At 34.6% G+C, this 23,819-nt stretch overlaps 2 protein-coding genes across 2 annotated transcripts; both read left to right on the forward strand.

The window, feature by feature from the left end:
• The first annotated feature begins 2,936 nt into the window (after nt 1-2,936).
• Nucleotides 2,937-8,182, forward strand: LOC125608742 (probable transcription factor KAN2). Its single transcript, XM_048779206.1, has 6 exons — nt 2,937-4,016; nt 4,112-4,188; nt 5,692-5,737; nt 5,855-5,999; nt 6,939-6,999; nt 7,811-8,182. The coding sequence occupies exons 1-6, from the start codon at nt 3,293-3,295 to the stop codon at nt 7,934-7,936; spliced, it is 1,179 nt and encodes a 392-aa protein (XP_048635163.1). The 5' UTR covers nt 2,937-3,292; the 3' UTR covers nt 7,937-8,182.
• A 13,494-nt stretch (nt 8,183-21,676) lies between these two features.
• LOC106362827 (PLASTID TRANSCRIPTIONALLY ACTIVE protein 6, chloroplastic-like) lies at nt 21,677-23,543 on the forward strand. Its single transcript, XM_048779207.1, has one exon. The coding sequence runs from the start codon at nt 22,221-22,223 to the stop codon at nt 22,605-22,607; it is 387 nt and encodes a 128-aa protein (XP_048635164.1). The 5' UTR covers nt 21,677-22,220; the 3' UTR covers nt 22,608-23,543.
• The last annotated feature ends 276 nt before the right edge of the window (nt 23,544-23,819 follow it).

Here is a 23,819-nt window from a genome sequence, read left to right on the forward strand (position 1 = left end):
CTAGTATTGATCCCGTGCTATGCACGGTAAATATTTTTTGTTATATATAGCTTAAATTACATATATAAAAAGACTTTGCTTTATAAGAGGGATACGAATAATACACAAACCATCAACACACATTTATCAGTAACCACAAACATGTAGAATAAAGTTAGATTTGTTTAAAAATTGCTCTGATCTTAATTAGCTCTCTGAATATAAATATTAGTTTGTAGCTTTCACCTTTTATGTTTTGTTGTAGCTTTCACCTTTTATGTTTTGTTCTTCATGTGTTTGTTTCCTAATTCTTAACCTGCAACGTATGGTTTCTTTGTTTTATTCCAGTCAGTATTCAAACTGCAAACAAAAACAATAGTACAAATCCAATTAAAATAGTAAAAACAACATGTAGCAGAGAGACACCACTTATAAAATCAAATCAAGAGGTAAATATCAGTACAACAATGAAAAATTAGTAAGTTCTCAGAGTTACTAACTCTTTAGTTTGAGAATAGGGATATTTACTACTTAGTGTATGCTACTATACCTTTTAAATATATATATATATATATAACATGAATAATAGCTCACATACTACATTACTAAACATCACGCGTATTAAAATCGTAATTTGAAAGCATGGTTAAATAATTATATGTAGTAAATGGATAGTTGCACCGCAATTTGAATAACACAGAATCAAAAGAAGTGAAGCATAATCATTTTTCCAATTTCAGATTTTCCAGCCATTCTTAATTTTTTTTTTTTTGAGAACGATACCTTAGAGAAGAAAAGCATTGACTAATATGATTGTCCAGACTCCGGGTGCCTACTATGTCTTCAGTCAAGAGTATTATGTATTTCAGAGACGCGGACCAATTTCTCTGAAAACTAAAATTTAATACATACATGTAGCTAAAATATACCTCTCTTAATTTTATTTTAGAATTTGATCAATGTCTCCATAACATCAACTGTGCATCTTTTCAACACTTGAAGTTCTTATCACCCTACAATCGTACATAAACCATTTTTCACTTAATATCTGAAACATTATAAAAAATATTAATGTACTTAACACAACATAGAATTTCCAAACAAACCAGATCCTTAAGGTGGTAAATTAATAGAATTTCTTTTACCTTTGATCAGAATCAGTTTCTCCTATTGCGCCATGTCTACGTCTGCTTTCTTTCTTAGTTCTTGCTCCTCCTTTCTGGCTCCAAACATTCTACACGACACCAATTTTGAGTTAATGGATCGAGATTGAATTTTTTTTTTGAGCAACTGATATCGAGATTGAATAAGAAAGAGTATACACTGGTTTTTCTGTCAAATTTTAGAGATATATAGGAATATGAGAGAAATGATCGTGGAGAAGAAAGTGGATTATGGGTAGTAGATTGTTTCATTAAAACCGTTGGTAAATGTTTTTTATCATTATCTTGTTTTAATTAATTTTAATTTAATTTTATAAACATTAATGATGTGTCAAAATTAGATTGGTTAAGTGACTTGTGATTTAGTATATAAAGGATGATAAACTGCATAAATTTATTTTATATAATAAAAATATTAAAATCTATTTGACATTATTGTGAAAAATTATAGCTTCTGTGTAAAAATTATACATATTTTTCATTTCTGTGAAATAGTATTCAATCAATTAAATATTTTTAAAATAGAAAAAATTTCAAAAAAATAAGAATAAATAATTTTCGTTTTTATACAAAACCTATTTTTTATATAAAATGATAAGCTTTTTGAAAAACTTGATTCCCTCAAATTTTAAGGAATCAATTTGTTAAAAATCTTGAATGGCTACTAAAGTAGTCTTTGGAAAAAAATAAACAAAATGTTAATCTTGATTAGATAAAAAATGGTTTAAAGGGTGATTGATTTGAACACTAGTCTAATAAAACTGATTATTCAAAAACTATGTAGTAAGGGAATTTAATCAGTAAGGTATAATTTACAAATGAAATGGACAAAAAACATAGGGAGAACACTAGTCATACGAGCTAAAATACGCAAACTTTATTTTATTTTTTTGACTGAAGTATACGCAAACCTTGTTTCGCTCCTCTTTTTTTTTTTCACTCTCTTTTCATATTTTTCTTTGTTCTTCCTATCTTTTGTAATTAAACTTTTATTATTTAATTTGTAGGCTTCTTTTTGGAACGATTTTATGGGTTTTAAAATGGAGAAATTAATCGACCTTGGGTTTCAGTAAAAAGCAAAGCACTGAGAGCGTGTGTGACGTAAAAGATAACCACTTCAAAGTTTTCACCTTTATATTCTTCCTCATGTGATGAATATTTTACTTGGGTTATGTATAAAAAAGACATTCGAAGGATTTGGCTTTTTCATATGAAATATCACGATGTCCAAAATGTATTTAGCAAATTTTATACTTTCTTAGAATTGTATAAGTCATCTTTGTCACTTAGAAAATTTTGTCTTTCTTTCCAACTCAAATTAAGTTTTATTTTCCATTCCACAAAGTTTAACTCAACTGATTTGATAAACTTTTTTGACTTGCTACATTTTTTTGTTGGGACAATATCAAAGAACCATATTTCGTTCCATTTAATCAGAATCCATTATTATAAGACCGTTATATTTTAAAATTTTCCATGTATAAAAGTTTATTGATTTTAGGGTAAAAAGAGCAATAAACAGTAAAATAAAAGGTCGAATGTTTTTTTTTAAACACTTTTTTTGAAAAACAAAAGGTGGAATGTAAATTAAGTAAAAACAATAATAAAGGAATTACTTTTCTTGTACAATGAAAACAAAAGAGTGCAAAAAAGAAAGAAAAAGAAAGCCTAATTTACCATTTACCACTTTTAATTTTATTTCTTCTTTTTTTTTTCATCTTTCCATTTCCTTTATTATTTGCTTTTCTTCTCCTTTCTTAACCTAAAAGTTCCTCTATCCCCCCATGTCCACACAAACACGTTCTCTCTCCTCTCTCTCACACACATTCTAGTGTCATTTTCTCACATATACTTCACACAAAAGAAACAACCGTTCACTACATACTACCTTGTCATTAATTTTCTCTCTCTATATCTCAAAAACTTTGCAAAATCAACTAAGCCTCAAAACAATAGAAACGACATTCTCAATAAAACCCAGAACTCTCCTCCTCTTTTATTTTATCCTCTCTACCAACAATAAAATAAAAAAGGATATATAGTTTCTTCCTTCTATGTCCTGATTTAAGAAAACAAGAACTAGGGTTCATATCTCTAGGAACCGACTGAAGAATCTCTTCAAGAAGAAGAAGAAGTTAAAGCTCTCTTCCATGGAGCTTTTTCCTGCTCAACCCGATTTATCCTTACAAATTAGTCCTCCAAACAGCAAACCATCATCGACGTGGCAGAGAAGAAGATCAACACCAGATCAAGAAGAACATGGGGAACTCGATTTAGGGTTTTGGAGAAGAGCTCTTGATTCAAGAACATCTTCTCTCGTCTCTAGTAATTCCAGCTCAAAAACAACCAATAACCATCATCATCCACTCGGAGACCTCTCCCTCTCTAACAACTCTCATCAACATCAACAACAACATCAGCATCCACTCCTTCTCCCTAATTGCAATGGCTCTAACATCTTGACCTCTTTCCAGTTTCAGACACAACAACAACAAGGGTTTCTTGCTCATGACCTTAATACTCACTTACGGCCAATAAGAGGAATCCCTCTATACCAAAACCATCATCCACATCATCATCACCGGCCGCCGCCGCCGTATTTCCCTTTTGATCCGTCGTCTCTAATTCCCTCTTCTTCAGTGACTCCCACGGCAACCAACAATAGCTTTGGTACTAGTAGCGTTAGTAACTCCGGTTTAATTACAAACCCTAATTACCATAATCATCAACATCATCATCATCAGACTCTGAACAGAGCGAGATTCATGCCGAGATTCCCAGCTAAACGAAGCATGAGAGCTCCACGGATGCGATGGACAACTACTCTCCATGCCCGTTTTGTTCACGCCGTTGAGTTGCTTGGTGGCCATGAAAGTATGTTCTTTTCATCTCTTTTCTCATTGCTTAATAACCTTTTACTTATAGTTTAATGGATTCTTAATTATTTACATGAATCAATTGTTTATCAGGAGCAACGCCTAAATCAGTTCTTGAGCTTATGGATGTCAAAGATCTCACCTTGGCTCATGTTAAGTCCCATTTACAGGTAAAATTTCTTCCATTAAGAAAATAGTTTCTCTGATGATCTTAAATGTATATTTCTATACATATAAGCATGCTAATTAGTGTGAGTAAAAATCAATTATAAGGTATATAGTAATTAGTTAATAATGAACTTCTCGGGTATCAATGTATTTGACTCGATGACTTCCTTAAATCGGAGTTCTTTCACTCGAGTCAGAACAGATCGAATCTTGTTTGCTTCTGATCCTTCCTTTTTATTCTTATATATCTTAATTAAATCCTATTCTGCTCACCAATAATGCAACTGTTGGATGAGTTAAGACAAAAGAAAAATGTCAATAAACATTCCATACATGTAAAAAAGTCTGTTTTTTGTTCTCTGTTAGATCTGATGGTCCTTAATCTTTATAGACTAGGACAATACATTTTTTTTTTGCAAGTTTAATTTTTTATATAGTCTTGAAAGAATAAACTTGTCCTGCTACAAGTAAACCAAAATTACTCAATATTACGATTACTGACAATTAAATTAACTAAATAAACCTCATCAAGAAATTCAAAAAGAAAACATTAGTACTTTGGTTTCTTCTCATCCATTATTTTATTGGGTTAGACACCAAAACTCATACTTTGTTTTCTACGTAATCATATGGTTTTATATCTTGTACTATTGCTCGAAACAAGTATTAGTATTTGGTTATATATATATGTATGCCTACGTGTCGGAACACAAAATCTTAGGACAATCTAATTAGGGATAATTACCAAATTAAAAATTTCCTAGGTAAGAACAAAAAACTCAGAAAGGGAGAGAGTACAAGAAACACCATCATTTCTCAATGATGCAATGGTTTGGTCTGACACAGAGAGAGAGGGTCTATCTAACTTAACCATGGTTTCGCTTTGTTTAACCATGGTTCGACACATAAATTCATGTATAGGGACATGAAAATCACAAACTTCATTAATAATGTCAATTAATGCTTCTGTGTCTGAACAGTTCTAGATTTTTTCTCTTTTCTTTACCTTCCATATGTAAATGTTTTTTATATTTTGAAAATTTGTTGGTACTATTCAACTGTGTCGGAGCACAACAGTACATTGGTCTCCATTCTTTGGCCTCTTCTTGCATTGAGGGTGTGACTGTATGTACTTAATAGAGTAAAACCTTACTCTGGATTTTATTTTTACTCTCATTCCAACTTTTTTTCACCAGTCAAGTGAAAATGCAAATAAGATAAAAGTGCATTGGTTTTGGTAAATCATCACTCTACTAAAACGAAAGTGGAAACGAGACGTAACACATTTTCTCCACTTTTCATTTTTATTTTATTTTTCAACCAATTACGCCACTTGTCTCCAATCACACCCTGAAATTTGATACATGTATTTAGAATTTTAGATATACGAAGATTCAGACGAAATATTATTTATACTTTGCTTTTTTTTACTTGATCAAAATTATAATGAACTACGTGCTTGCGTTTTCTAATTTTATTTTGATGTATTCATTTTATAATATCAGATGTACAGAACAGTGAAGACAACCGACAAAGCAGCAGCTTCGTCAGGTTAGTGTTAGAGAAATAATTCAGACTCTTTTAGAGGGCAATGATGGGATTTGAGAATTCAATAATTAAATGTGGTTCTGATGGAAGCCCTAATTTATATTTTTCTAATGTATTCAGGACAATCTGATGTCTATGAAAATGGATCTTCAGGAGATAATAACTCAGACGATTGGATGTTCGATATCAATAGAAAATCTAGAGATAGCGATGAACTGATGAATCCTCTAGAGAAATCAAACGGTCTCTGGACCAATTCTTCCGGGTACGTACGTACATATACCGTTTAATTATCTATAGATTCTATATACACATTCATACCTCGATGTATATTGATTCCATTGTTCACATACAGTATGTAGATTCTCGCTTAAGCATGCGCATGCCCTTACATAATATATATCCTATAAACACGAAATAGTAAAGAGCATAAGAAAATATAGTATAGTGTTGAAGTTCGGGTTATGGTTCTGCTTTGTATTTCTGGTTTGCCTCTTCCTTAGCTAGCCACAAATGGATCGAGTTGATACAAAACACATGATTGGACGTTAATCATCATGTGTTGTCCTCTCCCTCTCCCTCTCAATTGTTAATTTTAGAGACAATTAAAGATAGTTAGCAAAACAAAGAAGTATTAGCACGAGATTAAAGATAGTTAGCAAAACAAAGAGAATAATGATACTATTATATTATTAGTATGGACAATGGGTAGGAAAAAAAACAGCCAAAAACTAAAATTTGTATGCATATAGAATAATTCTAATATATTACATACTCTACCCCATTTATTTTGTTCAACAGTTACTGGTCACTGCCAAAAATACTTTAGATGTACCATTTTTAACTAGGTAAACTAAAGTTTCCATAAAATATCACATGTAAATGGGCAAACACATGGGTTGTACGCGAAAATTTGTTTCTCAACATTATACCAAGATAAAGTAAAAATATCTCATAATAACATAGTTCTATATTTTGCTTACGTTAAACATACAGCCATGCCAGTCGACAGCGCGCTAAAAACAACTTTGTTATTACCAAAAGAAAAACGCTTTGTTTTCTTTCGTCCTGTATTTCTTAATTCTTATCTTCCTTTTCACTTTTCTTCCTCTTTTTGTTTATTTATTTGATTATTTTATTTATATCCTTAAAGCGAATAAAATACCGATCTCTTATATTACTAAGCTTTTGTTGGCTTTTGCAGAGAGGCACGTTTGCATGGGAAGCTGATCGATAATGTTGCAGAAATTATGCTACCTTCTGAGGTACGATACTTTTCTTTCTGCAAATATAACTATGTATACACGAATATCAGAATATGTGGGTGTGTGTATATATTGTACTAATATCAGTTTTATTTATGCATTGTCAATTTCTTTTCATTGCCAAGGCACCCGAAACCCTCAAAAGGGGTGCCACAAAAAGGGCTTTCACTAAAGCTTGCTTTAGGAATTTACAAAAGAAAAGGATAGTTTCATTATCTAGACATTTATAGGAAAAATAAAGAAAACCGAACCCCATTGACATTGACCATGATGAGTTTTCTTTTTGTTTTGAACTTTGACACGCACATATTGTGACTTGTGAAAGCTTAAGCCTTGATGTGCGGTTATCTCCAGCATGAGAAAAAAAAAAGAAAAACCAAGCATATTGAACAATTGGAATATATATATATATATACATATATTTGTGTCAGTGTCAAACACTAACACGGACAACAAGTAGGCTTTAGCGTAGTTTTTTGCACAAATGTCGTAATTATGTATACTACAATAGCCTTATACATTATGTACATATTGAAATCCCCTTCACTTAATTTGCTTAAGGTTCCGCACTTTTGATATTTAAATATAAATAATACCGTTGGGATAAATTATTACTACGGTGGTATACGTTGCTTGAGCTTCACATATACTTACTTACCTTTCTCGCTTTGTTAATAGTTAATTAAGCTTCTGTACGTGTTCATCAACATTCACATACTTATCATACATAGTTACATGTGTACATGTACACAATTATTTACATTTTATAGAAAATTTTGCTAATAGTTTTTGTGGGGGTTTAAACAAACAGAAGGAAATAGATGGAAAGTGTTCAAGCTATGAGAGGATTTCATCAGAGGAGAGGAGCTTGTCAAGTATCTCCGGAACAAGCCCCTTCAAGCCTAATCTTGAATTTACTTTGGGTCGATATCACTAAGTGATAGCTAGCTAGTAGTTAACTGGTAGTAATTAGCTTCTATTTTTGCGAGTGACTAGCCTCAATATTCATATCAATTGAATGTTTATGTTTTAAGCTTAAATTTCAATGTCGCTCCGAAGGTCGAAAAACACTGCCTTGTTCTTTTTGTATTGAGACGAGCTAGTGAAAGAATCGAGCACCAGATGCACAAAACAAATGTTAAGTTTCTTTTTCAACTTTTATAGTATTATTTTTATTTAACAATTTGATGTTAACAGAATGGAAGTTTAAATATATTGTAATAAAATTGTTATAACAAAAAAAAAGAAGAAAGACAGAAAAGAGAAAAAAAGGAAAAAAGGAAAAAAGGAAAAAAAGGAAAAAAAGGGAAAAGGTTCTAAAGAAAGACAAAAGAGGACATGAAGGAAAAGAAAGCAAACAGAAAAAATAGACTGGATAAAGCTGATAAAAATAGAAAACCTGTATATTTTTTACTAATCAATGTAAATTTTATTCTATTTAGAAAAATTGGATGTGATTATGGTTAATATATGATTAATGATTACCTTTATGATTGCCCTTGAGATTTCAAAGTGGGTATAAAAGCATATATATATGAACTGTCTGTCACCATAAGCTTTTCGAAAAGATAAATAACTTATACAATAAAGCAAAGAATATCTCTTTATTCTCATAAAAAGAAAAACAATATATCGTGTGTCAAAGTATTGATTTTGGGACTTTTTCTTGAAATGCTTATGTAGATATATCAGGGATGTACACTAAAGTTATCATTGGGAAAAAAAGTAAAAGACAAAAAAAGAAAGAAAAGAAACAGAATAGTTTTTTTGGGGAAATTATTTTTTTAGGCAAAAAATAGTAACTATGTCTCATTAGACTAATTTCATATATTTTATATCCCATTAGACTAATTATTTTCAAAAGGGAAATGATGCCCTTAATTTCAATTATCAATTCGAAATTACAATTAACAAAAAAATTGTTAAATATTAAAATATAATAAATAATTAAAGTAATTAAAATAAAAGAAAACATTAAAAATTCTCAAATAAAAAAACTTAAACCTATACTTTATGTCCCAGGATTTTTTATTTTTCTAATCTGAAAAATTGATTTTTTCATATATAGAAACTGAATATTTCCAAATATTTTCTTCTCATATTTTTCAGAACTGATTGTTTTTATCCTAGAATATAATAATTCCCTAATGGTGACCAAGGAACGATGAGTAATAATGCATTCTTTAAAATTTACCATTCACAAGGAATAATAATTCTCTCTCATTCCTTCTCATTTTTTTTTTAGAGAATTAAAGAACAAAATTATTTCTTGTTAAATTTGAGAAAGAATAACTATTCCTTTTCATTCCTATTATTTTATTCCTATACATTCATTTTCTATTCGCTCACCTTGTTTTCTGAATGGTCACCAGTCAAACCCTAAATCTTTAGAACTCGGTTTCTATAAGTTCTTAGATTTATACTAATGTGTAGATTTCGATTTATACAAGTTTTAAATTTACAGTAAAATTGTAGAATTTGTTTTCTACAGGTTTTTATATTTATAGTAATGTGTAGATTTCGATTTCTATAGGTTCTAGATTTATAGTAATCTGTAGATTCCAATTTTTACCAATTAAAAAATTAAAAATGTAAAATATTGAGTTTTGCATATGGTTAAACGTTTGTTTTACTAAAAATTTATTTATTTATTTTAGTTTCAATCGGTGGAAATTTACGTAGCTAAAAACGTAATTCAAAATACGTTTTTTTGAATAAAATAATAACTTAAATCAAAATAATAAAAATATATTACATTTATTGTCACTTAATTTTTCACTCCATATAATTATTTTACTAAATAAAAAACTCTTTTTATTTCACTTAATTTAGCTAAACACATAGAAATAGTTTTTTTTATTAGTTTATAAAATCAGTTAGGCATGAACATTGGTTATCCATTAGGTATTCTTTTCGGGTATTGTTTTTTTTTTTTGAAATTAGACTCCGCTTGAATATTATAAATTTATGTGCGGGTTTTGAGTTGTGTCCGTCTGGGTTTGGATGAGTTCGGTTCTGATGTATAGGAACCTAAAAATATCTAAACAAAAAATGTATCTGAAACGGGTCGGATATTTGTACCAAAAATTGCTACATTACATGATTTGGTTCGAGTCTTTTGAATACAATTAGTTATATTAAGCAAAGAAATATGATAGAGAGTTGGCCAAAATAGGCAATAAATACTTTTCGAGAGATTTCCTCCAAATCACTAGTATGACTATCAAAATTGTGAGCATCAGCATGTGGGCATCTAAAATATATAACACGAATTATGAAAAATAAATTTCAGTGTATAAAAATGTAAAAACTAATATCCGCACGAATACCGATCAATTTATTTTAAAATATAACGTTCATAAATCATAATCTGACTAAATGTTTACGATTGTAAACACTAAAATTGTAATTTGTATAAGGTTACGGACAAAAAAAAGGTTCACCATTGTTAGTGTGAGAGTTGCATATTTACTGTATAACCATTAATTATGTCCATAAATAGTAGTTACAAACTCTAACTTTGCAGAAGCTCCCTTGGTCCAGTGGTTTGACTAAGAGTTCATTAATGGTTTTACACTAGGAGGTCTGGGTTTTAATTCTTGGAGAAGATGGAATTATGCAAATTAATGGAGAAGAAGCTTACAAGAGATCTGCAGCATGGCGCAAGGAGTACCTTTAAGCGTGGATCCAGTAGGGCGGCTCAGGTGATGTAGTCAAACGTGAATTTTCATAAGGCAAGTATAATTGTCGACTGTAAAATCATCTATAATATTTCTCATAGTTTGTAATGGCATAATTATCCAGCGTTAAAAAAAAATAAAAAAACGCTTAACTTTACATGGATATTACATTTGGGCTTAAACTCCTATATTCCTAGGATTAGCTAAAATAACTGACGGCATATATATACCAAACCATACCAGATCTAAATCAATAACTCGCAGTTTTCCACTTTTTTTTTTTTTACTCTTTTTCAGGTTGGACGAAACTTGAGTAAGCTCAAACAACCCTCGACTCTGACTCCATGTAAGAGTTTAGTTAACATGTAGTTCAGGTTTCTGATTTATGCACTACATCTAAGAAAATTTCTCCTCTACAAATTATATCCAGATAAAACATAACATTGCATTGATGATCCACATCGGCCACTCTAATACATGGTGTTCTTAGATATGTATATGAATTGCATTTTGTGAATCAAAGTAGACCTCCAACGATTGTCAGATTATCAGTGACCTCTTCGCAAATACCCTTTTAGCAACATAGCTTCATTTACTGCTGTTGTGAGAGCCAATTATGCCACTGCAAAATTATATATGACTCATGGGTTGGACCCAACTAAAGTTCCAATTGGCTTAGTCTATCATACCCAAAATTTTCTAGGTTCAAAGATTTCTCTCGTGCTTAAGTTAAATCATGGTAATTTCAATACCTAGATTCTTTGTTGCTAGGTTTTTTTTATTTTTTCACTGAATGATGCTTTTATTAATATATCGAAATAGCCCGTAGCTACAACATTAAGTAAAACATAAGGCATATAGGCAGTACCGTGTTAACCAATATAATAGCACTGAGCAAAACACGGAATATAGATCCTTTTATAAATATTCTCTATATTTTTTTATCCACTGCATTTTTTTATAATTTGAGCTCTAAAAACATCTCCAATGCAGTATTCTATTTTGACTCTATAATGGTGCAACACGAAAATGAAGTTAGATTTTATTCTAATGTATTACTCCATTTTCTACACCAAAAGAATATTCCAGAATGATCCCACTTTTATATAATTGATAGTAATACCTTTTGCTTATAAAAATTATTAATTAACTCCAACTATCTATATTTACAGAACTGCAATAATATATATATAAGATATCATATTTTGGTTCAATAATGAACATTTGAATATTTTTCACAAATAGTCAATTGGTGCATTTCATAATGAATAATGAGCCTCTTTATATTTGATTTACTTAAAACGAAGAAGAAAATTTTAAAATCGGTCATTTTCATCGTTTGGACCATATTTCACTGATCTTAGCGGTTCCAAAAATGATTTACTGGATTATTAAATTAATTATTTTCTGATTTATTTATTTTTTATTTTTAGGTTTACTTTTAATATTTATTAGTTTATGAATCTTTAGGTAAAATTATTAATTATTCTCTTATGGAAATCATATTTTCAGGATATTGTACTACTTTAAAATATTTAACTATGAAATAAAAACATTCAAGATTTAAAAGATCATTCTATAAATAAAAAGGTTCAATTACAAAATGGAATAATGGATAAGATTACTCCTTTTGAAGTTGAAAATGGAATAGAGTTGGATTATATTTTACTCTAATAGGATGTTTGGAGTAGAAAATAGAATAGGATTGGAGATGACATAAGACCTTAGATAAATAGAAAAAAGTATATCAAAATTAATGGTGAGAGTACAGATTTTTTATTATTTATTTTTTAATAAATAAATGAAATTTACTTAATTATGGACCTTTTAACTAATGTAACAGATTGAAATAGACCTTTAAAATAACACAAAAAAAATTATAGACCTATGGACCCATGCCAAATGTCCATGTTGCCATGGGTAAGAGCCGGTCCTGCATATAGGTATGAAAATAAAAGGCATTTTCTATTCGAGATTGCGTGTTTTGAAATTAAGTCGCCAAATATTATTATCTTTTTTTTTGCTAAAAACATTAAAATTTAATTCAATATTTAAATTTTCCCATAACTTTATGACCAAAACCAGTTAATTAGTTATGTTATATGGAATCAGAATCAGGTGCGATTCAAACGAATTTTTTTAAAAATAATAGAAAGTGGATCAAATGCATATATATTTTAATATTAAAATACAATATATTAGTTTTACGATGCTCATAACTAATAGCTATACGATAAATCAAAAATAAAATATTGTATTCATTCTTTAAACTATATTAAATAAACTGAGATCAAATTATATTAAGAAATAAACCAAAATAGTTAAGTTCTAAAAATAATATTATTCAACTAATCAAATTAATCAATTCTAATATCTCAGAAATAATTAATATAGTCTATTTAATTTTATCTAAACAAGATTTCACACAATTTATATTAGTTTTTTTTTATCATTTGTCCATATATATATATATATATATATATATATATATATATATATATTATTATTATGTCAATTAATGTGTGCCAATAAATGTTTTTAATGGCTTTCGTATTAATTTTTTTGGTCATTTTTGTTCACAGAGAAAAATAGATAGAAATTAAACAAAATTTAAAGGCTAAAAATTAAAAACAGAACCGAACCAAGCGAACAAACCGGCTGCTAAACTGGGTAGGACTTGTAAACCCTATACTAATAACGAAGAGGGCAAAAGTGGAGACGGCCGCCATCGAATAGGACCCGCCGGAACCTTCCTCCGTAGAGGCACCACGTCGGCTACGATTTATCACCTTAAGGCGGAGCTCCATAGCATGACTAGCTGGAAGATGGAGCAGTTTCCATCGGAAAGGTCGTTGAAGAAGCAAGGAAGCAAAGGAATCGCCACCAGACGGGACATAAAAGCCCTTTGAAGATGAAAACTTGAAAAGAGAGAGAAAGCGGAAAGGGGTTAACAGAAAAAATCGGATCTAGTCGGATTTACCGGTATGGAGAGAATGCTTGGATAGACCTAGGTCGAACCCTGCAGTCTAGGCATGGGCGTTCGGATACCCGTTTGGGTTTGGGACGGGTGATTCGAATTTTTAGATTTTTAGGTAGAGAGGTACAAAACCCGTTCGAGTTATTTCATACTTCGGATCGGTTTCGGGTTTTTAAGGTTCGGGTTAGTTCGGGTATAACCAAAATAACCAAACTCTGTAACAAATAATAATTAAAAGAAATTCATGTATCATTGATTTGACAATGTGAGACTAGAAACAACACGGTTGAAGTTAAAAGATTGAACAACTTAATCTACTATTTATGATATTTCTGATTTGTTATTACCTTGATGAACACGAGCATGTATTCTTTTTCTTTGTGTAATTTCTATTTGTATTATCTTGAATAAAAAATGGTAAAGAATCTATCTGTTCATATATCAAAATGAAAGAGACATCAAAATCAAACAGAAATTAAACGTTGGATCATCATGAATGGTTGAGCTCATGCATGTGTAAAGAGCAAAGAAAAAATAAAATCACAAATCCTAGTAATTAAAAATAAATCAAAATCGCAAAGTATAGTGATTCATACTTGTGATCGGTCAGAAAATGAGTTTGAGTATGTATTGAACATATACAAAGAAGATGGAGATGAAGAGAACTCACATGCAAATGCTTCTTCACGTTTAAGAAGGAGAAGACATAAAGATGAATGGGAATGGAAGATGTAGGTTTAGGGTTAGCTATATATATATTCAGGTACTTCGGGTAATTGGTTCGCGTATCGGATATAACCGATTGGTACGGGTATCCAAACTAACTAAATCCTAAACCCGTTTGGTATTTTTTATAGTTCGGTTCAGATTTTTTGGGTCGATTCGGGTTCGAGTTTCGGATAATATGCCCACGCCTACTACAGTCTATTCGCCTCCAGAGTCTCCCGTCTCGACTCAGTCCACCGTCCTCAAGCGAACATGCAAGCCGATATTTAAACCACCAAAGGCCCAGATCTGGAGAAACCAACCACCTCTACGTCAAGCCACCACTCCACGGAGATCCGAACCACCTCGCCTCTTCACTGGAGAACACTCCTCCGCCGTGGATCTAGAGAAGAGAACCGAGGAGAGCTTGGGGTCCACGCACTAGATCCGAACCGTCAGATCATACACGTGAAGCTAGAGCCACAACCAAAAACACCAGACCACCGCGCAAAACAACTACCGCCTTGAGAGCTACACCCTCTGATCCGTCCCCGAGGATTTAAGCCTTCGAAAGATCACGGCGCAAGGTGGAGAAAAAAGAGACAGAAGGGGGCCTCTCAAAGAGGAGATGGTCAGAACCGACCACCAGAGAGGCGAATGAAAATTACCGAAGTCGCCCTTTAGAGAGAGAGAGAGAGAGAGAGAGAGAGAGAGAGAGAGAGAGAGAGAGAGAGAGAGAGAGAGAGAGAGAGAGAGAGAGAGAGAGATATTCTTTCTTCTCTCATTTGATGCACTTAAATGTGCCAATAAATTAGGTAAGAATTGTTCATATATGAACCAAACAATAGATTGAAAAGCTTTTCTAATTTATTTTTGTCTCTGAACTATATGCAGAGCTAATATCATAAAATTCTCTAAGTCCTTCATATATTACAAGAAAAGATAATGTATTTTGGATAGTTTACAAACCGACTTGAACATCCGGTTTGGACTCCTCCGACGATGGCGTATCTGACGGCGAGAGTCGACAGACCTACTTACTGGAAAAATTTTGAAGAAAAATGGTAGTTAGAAAGTTTTGAACCCAAGATCAGACATACACATGCTACACATGTTTTGCCATCTAGACTAATGAAGATTTTAAGAAAATAATAGCAGATATTTTTTTAGTTTGGAAGGGCCGGAAGCCAGGGTTAGTTAGGATATTATTCCATATGGTTGTTACGTATATTCTGTGTATATCCTCATACGATAGATCTCCTAAGATCTCATCCTCTTGTATAAATATACTATCGTGATCAATGGAAAGGTTATCAAACCTAATACACTTTCATGGTATCAGAAGCTCAGAGATTCTAGCTTCCTGCAATCTCTTCTTGCGATATTTTTCCTTATCCCCTTCTAATCTTTCTCTTCTCTCCTCTACATTTCTCTTCTTTCTCTTTGATATCGCAATGGCTATCCAGCTAAACTCTGGTTCATCCGAAAAACCCTTTGGCATTAGCCAAATCCGAGCCTACATCCCCATCGTGCTCGACCTTGACCATTGTGTGCTGATGAAGATGCGGTTGAGTTGCTTAAAAAACTGGAGGAAAAGAAAAAGGAACTTGTGAGAGCATTGTCAAGGTGTTCGTGCCCCACTTGTTTATCTGTGAGATCGCCGGTTGATAAACTATGACGTATGGAGAGAAATCATCGAGACACATTGTCTCACGTTCGGTGTCCTTGATCATCTCGACGGCACATCGGTCGCAACTCCAGAAACGGAGAAGACCTGGAAAGAACATGACGGTTTCGTCAAAATGTGGATCTACGGAACCATAACCAACTCTTTGGTCGAAACAATCTTAACTCCTAAGAGCACTGCTCGCGATCTCTGGATAGCGTTGGAAAACATGTTCCGCGATAACAAGGAGAACCGAGCGATCCAACTGGAGAACGAGCTCCGCACCATCACAATCGGAGATCTCTCCGTCCAAGAATAGTGCCGCAAGCTGAAGTCCCTTTCAGATCTTCTTGCTAATGTTGAGTCACCAGTCACTGATCGCCAGCTAGTGATGCACTGCCTCAACGGTCTTAATGACAAATTCGATGGCATTCACAATGTCATTAGACACCGCTCCCCTTTCCCCACCTTTCACACAACACGATCGATGCTTCTTTCTGAAGAAGAACGGCTAAACAAGCACAACCGCCCTGCAGTCACTCACACCGACAACACCTCATCACCAACAGCTCTGTTTGCAGGTAACACTGACAACAACAATGTCTCCGATTCATCTAACCGTCAGTACAACAACAACAACAGAGGCAACAACAACAACAACATAAACCGCAACAATAACATAGGTGGTCGTGGCAACCGTGGCAACAATGGTGGACGTGGTCGCAACAACAACTCAAGCAACTATATGCAACCATTCTATGGCTATCCATCATGGAACTACAATCAGCCTATGCCACAGTGGCCAATGCCGATGCCGCAGTGGAGTCATCCAGGTGGCTCGGTGGTTCAGTTTGCTCCATCCTACCCTGCCACGGCGAACTCGTCAAACAACAACAACAAGCAGAGTGGGATTCTTGGCCCATACACTCCACACCAACACCCGCAGGCTCATGTGGCTTACGGCATTTCCACATTACCAAGCAACCAGACCGTCATACCGCAGGCTCTTGTTCAGGCGTTCAACTCTATGAGTCTTCAGGAACCTACAGACTCTGCTTGGTACATGGACAGTGGCGCCACAAATAACATCACGGCTCAGCCAGGTACCCTAAATTCCATTTTTAACATGAGCATAACTCCCTCTGTTCTAGTAGGTGATGGGTCTCGTGCTCCTGTTACTCAAATGGGTAATGCCGTTCTGTCATCTTCACCTAAAAAGCTTTTTCTCAAAAATGTGCTTGTTTGTCCTTCCATTATTAAAAATCTTATCTTTGTTCGTCAATTTGTATCAGAAAATTTTTGTTCTATAGAGTTTGACCCGTTTGGTTTTACTGTCAAGGATCTTCGAACCAGGATCAATCTGCTCCGATGTGACAGTCCAGGGCCGCTCTATTCAGTAACATCGTCTTCTAGCTCAAGTCTCCCTTCTGTTTTTCTCGCAGATAGCTCTCTATGGCATCGGCATTTGGGTCTTCCGGGAAGCTCAATAAATTGCTCTCTTCATTCTCTTGGTTTTTCTAATAAAAATGCTTACTTGACAACTTTGTGTCATGCATGCAAAATGGGTAAACACGCTCGTCTTCCATTTTATACTTCGTCTACGGTTGTCACTGAACCTTTTGAAATAATACATTCTGATATTTGGACTTCCCCTGTCTCAAGTATCTCGGGTTTCAAATATTATCTTCTATTCATGGATCATTTCTCTCATTACATTTGGGTTTATCCTCTTCATCGTAAAAGTGAGTGTTTTGGAAAGTTTCTTCATTTTTCAGCTTATGTCAGGAACCAATTTCATAAATCAATCAAGGCTTTCCAGTGTGACAATGGCGGCGAGTACACAAGTCGGGCCTTCCTCGATCACTTAGCTGCCAATGGCATAAAACTGCGTTTCTCTTGCCCTCATACATCCCAACAAAATGGGAGAGCAGAGCGAATGCTTCGAACTATTAACAACCTCATCCGCACGCTCCTCATTCAGGAAAACATGCCGTATCACTTTTGGGTTGAGGCTCTGCACACTGCAGCTCACACCCTACATCTCTTACCCTCTTCTTCGATTAACAACTTGGTTCCTTTTACTCGTCATTTTAATAAACCTGTCTCTTACGCTCACTTACGAGTCTTTGGTTGTCTTTGTTACCCAAACACCATCTCTACTTCCTCTCATAAACTTTCTCCCAGGTCCATGGCGTGTGTATTCTTGGGGTACCCAGCTAATCATCGCGGGTATAGGTGTCTCAATCTTGCCACAAGGAAAGTGATCATCTCACGCCATGTTATCTTTGTGGAGGAGGTCTTCCCGTTCTCGGTCTTCCCTACTTCACCGAGCGCCTCTTCTCCTCCTCCACTACCACCATCTCTTTTACCACCTCCCATTCAGCGTTTCATATCTCAAACACAGCCGTTGGCGGGTAACCCTTCACCGCCAACTCCAGCTTTGACTCAAAATGATCATCCTATGGTCACTCGAAGCAAAAACGGCATTACCAAAACTCGGGTTCCTCTGTGCCTTCACACAGATATTATTTCTTCTCTTCCTCTGTCTCATGTGCAGCCAGCAAAAGACCCTCACTGGAATGAATCTATGGGTGAGGAATACAATGCTCATGTTAAACGTGGAACGTCGGTACTAGTCCCACGACCCTCGAACACTAACATAATTCGTTCTATGTGGTTGTATCGTCAAGTTTAATGCAGATGGCACTCTTAAGAGGCACAAATCCCGCTTGGTGGCAAACGACAAATCTCAACGGCCATGCATCGACTGCGACGAGACATTCAGCCCTGTCATCAAACCGGCCTCCATCCGATCAGTCCTGCACGTTGCTCTGGCTCGCGGTTGGCAACTTCGCCAGCTTGATGTCAAAAATGCGTTTCTCCACGGTGACCTTGAGGAGACAGTATATATGCATCAGCCCCCTGGCTTCGTCGACAAATCCAAACCAGACCATGTATGTCTACTCAAACGTTCTATCTATGGCCTCAAACAAGCACCGAGGACTTGGTACACACGGTTCGCCAACATAGTCAAGAAGATCGGATTCAAACAAAGTCGCTCTGATCCTTCTCTATTCGTACTTATCAGTGGCTCTACAATGGCATACATACTTCTTTATGTCGATGACATTATTCTGACGGCTTCCACACCGGTGCTAGTTCAGAAGATCGTTGACGCACTCTCGGCCAGCCTTGACATCTCAGACCTTGGACGCCTGCATCAATTCCTCGGCATTGGAGTCACATACAACGACACTGGCCTCTTCCTCAGCCAACACAACTACGTCGCAGATATTCTCCATCGCGCCTCAATGACAAACTACAAGCCCTCCACTACACTGGTAGATACCAAGTCCAAACTTGCAGTCGATGAGGGCCCTCGAGTGGCTGATCCAACTCTCTATTGAAGTCTCGCGAGCACCCTTCAATATCTAACGTTCACGCGGCCAGACATTTCATATGCAGTCCAGCAAAAGTCTGTTTGTTTATGCACGACCCGCGCGAACCACACTTCACAGCCTTAAAACAGATACTTCGCTACATTAAAGGCACCATTGATCATGGACTACAACTTAACAAGTCCTCTATCACTAATCTAGTCGCTTATTCAGATGCAGATTGGGCCGGCTGCCCCTCCCCACGACGCTCTACTTCTGGGTATTGTGTGTTCCTCGGGGACAGCCTCATATCTTGGTCATCTAAACGGCAAAATACGGTATCTCGATCCAGCGCAGAGGCTGAGTATCGCGGAGTTGCAAATGCTGTTGCAGAGACTACATGGATACGTAACCTGCTCCATGACCTCGGCATTCACCTCCCGAAGGCTACCGTGGTCTACTGCGACAACATCTCGGCTGTCTATCTCTCTTCTAATCCCCTTCAACATCAACGAACGAAGCACATCGAAATCAATCTCCATTTCGTTCGCTAACGAGTCTCACTTGGTCTAGTCCGCGTCATGCACGTTCCTACTCATCTTCAGTACGCTGACATTTTACTAAAGGCCTACCTACTCCACTGTTCACATCGTTTCGCTCCAGCCTAAGCGTCTGTCCACCACCGCTCAGACTGAGGGGGAGTGTTAGTTAGGATATTATTCCATACGGTTGTTATGTATATTCTGTGTATATCCTCATACGATAGATCTCCTAAGATCTCATCTTCCTGTATAAAAATACTATTGTCATCAATGGAAAGGTTATCAAACCTAATACACTTTCAGCCAGTGCTTCCCTCGCTTACTCCCAGGTCCGCTATTGAGTTACCAATTTAGACACTCAGTTTCAGCAAAATCACAATTGTTCAGATGTTAACATGCCGGTGTTCATCGGAGTAGATGCTTCGCTATCTCCCGTCTTCTCATCCATGTTAGACCTTTTTTCTTAGCAATTATATGTTGATGTTTATGTTTATTAGATCCATGTATAATGTAACTTAGGCTATTGTTTCATCTGGCTACCCACTTTTTAATATTAAGTAACTTTATTTTTAAAAATAATAATAATATCATAATCGTCCATAACATTTAGGACACATCTAAATATATATTGTTGTCTTCATTGAATAATAATAACTAGGTAATAATCCGCGCCATGCGCGGAATGAATGGACAAAAAAATTATAACTTTTAATCTATTGATATTGGAAGTGAATCTATATGAGTAAGTAAATACTTATATAAAATTAGTTATTCTTCTCACGTAAAAACGAAATATTGGCAAAAGAATTTGCTTTCATAGTATAAATTATGAATATAAGATAAAACGAACCATAGTCAATAAATTAATAAAATATGAAAAAAAAAACAAATTGTAAGGAAAATAAATAAATAAAAAACTAAAAAAACCACAACTCCTATGAAAAGTGTCTTTAGAATTCTTTTTTTCAATTCTATTAAGAAATATGTAATGAAGGTTTGGAAAGAAGATTGTGATTATGTGCTCAAATACCACCTATTTATATACACGATAAGGAGGGATTAGAGTTCAAATCATCAAATCATATCTGATTAATTATATAAAATAATCACGAAACAATTTACCAAAATTTGTGCTCCAAATTTCCTTAACACACCATATACCCTATTGATCACACAATTTGCTGTAAATAAAAAGATTGTGTCCTTCAACTTACCTTATATAGAGCCACAGCTCACGCAAATTCAGCAATGGAATAGATCAATAATTTAAATTACATATAGTTATTATATTGTCAAAATTGAATCGAGCACAACTATTTTAACAACAAATTTGCGTGATCCGTGTCTCTATTTAAGACACTTTATTAATGATTTTCTATTTGTTGCAAAGAAAACAGATGTAGTATAATCTCATCAAATTTTTATAAGAGTTTATTTACAGCTTAACCGGTACACATCTATATTCTCTAACACTTTGAATATGTTCTTACTCTATATAAAAGATGTGTGTGTGAAGCAATATACCAGAAAAACTATTTCGATACAGTATATAAATAGTATGATGATCTTAATATTATCTTAATATATAAATAGAACGATTCTTACAATTGCGAAGATACAAACATTTAAAAAGAATATAATTAGGGCTTATTTGCCAAATAACCAAAAAAAAAGAGAGTAATTAAATTTTTAGTGAGAGGTTAGAGAGAGATAGGAAGATAAATAAGGAGAGAGAGTGTTTTTGGTTAGATAGTGGGTTTGTGTTTTTTTTATGGTTATAGGATGCAATTTCCCATATAATTATTTGTATAACTATTTTTTAGTAGATGGTACGAAAAATCTACTTAATATAATTTTCAATCATTAGGTATTAAAAAAATGTAATTATTTTTATAACTATTTTTTGTAGACAGTACGACCATATGAACTATATGATATCATTATTTTGTATATATATTTATATAACTATATCTATACTATATTAAAAGGAGGATATCCTCATCAGTGAGGCCCTCCACGTCACCCTAAAAAATCATCCAATCAGGTTTTAACATTTTACCACATAATTAAGTGATTTCAGATGTGTTTAAATTTCTTTACGAAGCCCACATATTAATCTAAATGGCCCAGAAAACTCATTTCATTGAAAGCATCGTGACCTTTTGCTCTTCCTCTTCTTCGTTTCCGTTTCACTATACTCTGCAATTTCTTTACCATGATATCTAATCCACAATTACAACACTCTCTCTCTCACAGAGCTTTATCCCCTTTCCCATGGCGTCTTCCGTCACTTCTCGCTCCTTATCTCTTTTCCTATTCACTTCAAAACCTGCTTCGTTTCCCTCCGCCGCCGCCGCCACCACGCATCTTCTCTTCCCTTCACTAAGAACCAACGCCTGTTTCGCGCCACTAACACTAAACCCCCGCCGCCGAGGGCGTTCAATCATCGTCAAAGTAGACGACGCCGACGACAGAGGTGGACAGGACGAGTACGACATGGTAAACGAGGAAGTGGAGGAAGTGGACAACAAAAAGGACTACGACGTCGAGTACGACCGCAGCGATGGCGGCTGCGAGCGGCGGCGGCGATGGGGACATCGCGTTCGTGCAGATCAAGAGCTTCACATCGACGCAGGGGTGGAACTCGGAGATGGTGGTTGATTATCGTATAAACGAAGACGGGTTCCATAAGATCAGTTTGTAGGACTGTGATTTTGTTTATCAGGAAGCCGCCTGATCCTGATAACTATGTTTATGACTTCAGAGAGGTATGTGAAAAGTTCTTCTCCGCTTTTAACTTTGCATTTAAGCTGTTTTTACGTTTTCGACTATGCGGCCGCGTTTCTGATGTGGTGGTTATATGTGACTCCTCCGGATATGGATATTTACTCAGATTCCAAGAGTTCTTGCTCCAATACCTCAAAAGGTTTAGCCTTTTAATTTATCCTTACTGGTTGTTGTTTGTGCACGTGTTTTACAACATTCAAAGTATGGTTGTGACCCCAATGGTGAGATTAATCTTATAACAATCTCTTCCTTCACAGCTTGAATGTAAACTTCTCTCCTTGTGGTCAATCTTTCTGCTTCAATGATGTTTACTTTCTCTTGAAGCTCTTTGATGTAAGAAATCCCATCTTCGGTCGATATAATCAGGTATTGATTATATTTTTCTCAACCTCTTTATTATTACCGGAAAATGTCCAAATTTTGTGAGTTCTATTGGTATTATGCGAGAAGTATTGATTATATTCACTTACAAGTATATTCTAAGTTCTAGCACATTAAATTTGCAGAATTTTGTATTCAAATCCTTGGTCAGTACTTGCTTTCCTGGATGTGATATACCTGCTTGGTTCAACCACCAAGCATATGGATCAGTATTAAACGTGGAGTTTCCATGATATTGGAATGAAGGCCAATTGAATGGTGTAGTATCATTTAAGGATTATAAAGACCAAAACAACGGTCTCCAAGTGATATGCACATGTGAGTTCACTAACGTATCTTTGAGCCGGGAAAGCTTTATTATCGGTGGTTGGTCCAAACCAGGGGATGAGCCACATACGATTGAGTCGGACCATGTCTTTATTGGCTACACTCTCCACTTATTTTCTCCTTTTAATCTCTAGGCATTGTCGGTTCATGTATTTACATATACCTCTCCCTCTCTCTCGATAATTTTATTCCAGATTGAGTTTTGTGTAACTTTTATTTTATTTTGTGTGTATGTAGGATCCAGTTTCCTGAGACTATATAACCGAGACGATGTTGATTTGTTGGACACAGATGATGACGCGGCCAAATGAGGTGAGATTCATAATTCTATGTAAATAAATCTAAACCTTATTTGGATTCCAAAACCAAGAAAATTGT

Source organism: Brassica napus, chromosome A5 (assembly GCF_020379485.1).
Source record: "Brassica napus cultivar Da-Ae chromosome A5, Da-Ae, whole genome shotgun sequence".
Lineage (NCBI taxonomy): Eukaryota > Viridiplantae > Streptophyta > Magnoliopsida > Brassicales > Brassicaceae > Brassica > Brassica napus.

Excerpts from the sequence above, each read along its gene's own strand:
- LOC125608742 (XM_048779206.1), top strand. The coding sequence starts at position 3,293 with ATGGAGCTTTTTCCTGCTCAACCCGATTTATCCTTACAAATTAGTCCT. Across the intron at positions 6,000-6,938 it reads CTCTGGACCAATTCTTCCGG|AGAGGCACGTTTGCATGGGA; the intron begins GTACGTACGTAC and ends TGGCTTTTGCAG. Across the intron at positions 7,000-7,810 it reads AAATTATGCTACCTTCTGAG|AAGGAAATAGATGGAAAGTG; the intron begins GTACGATACTTT and ends TTAAACAAACAG.
- LOC106362827 (XM_048779207.1), top strand. The coding sequence starts at position 22,221 with ATGGCGTCTTCCGTCACTTCTCGCTCCTTATCTCTTTTCCTATTCACT.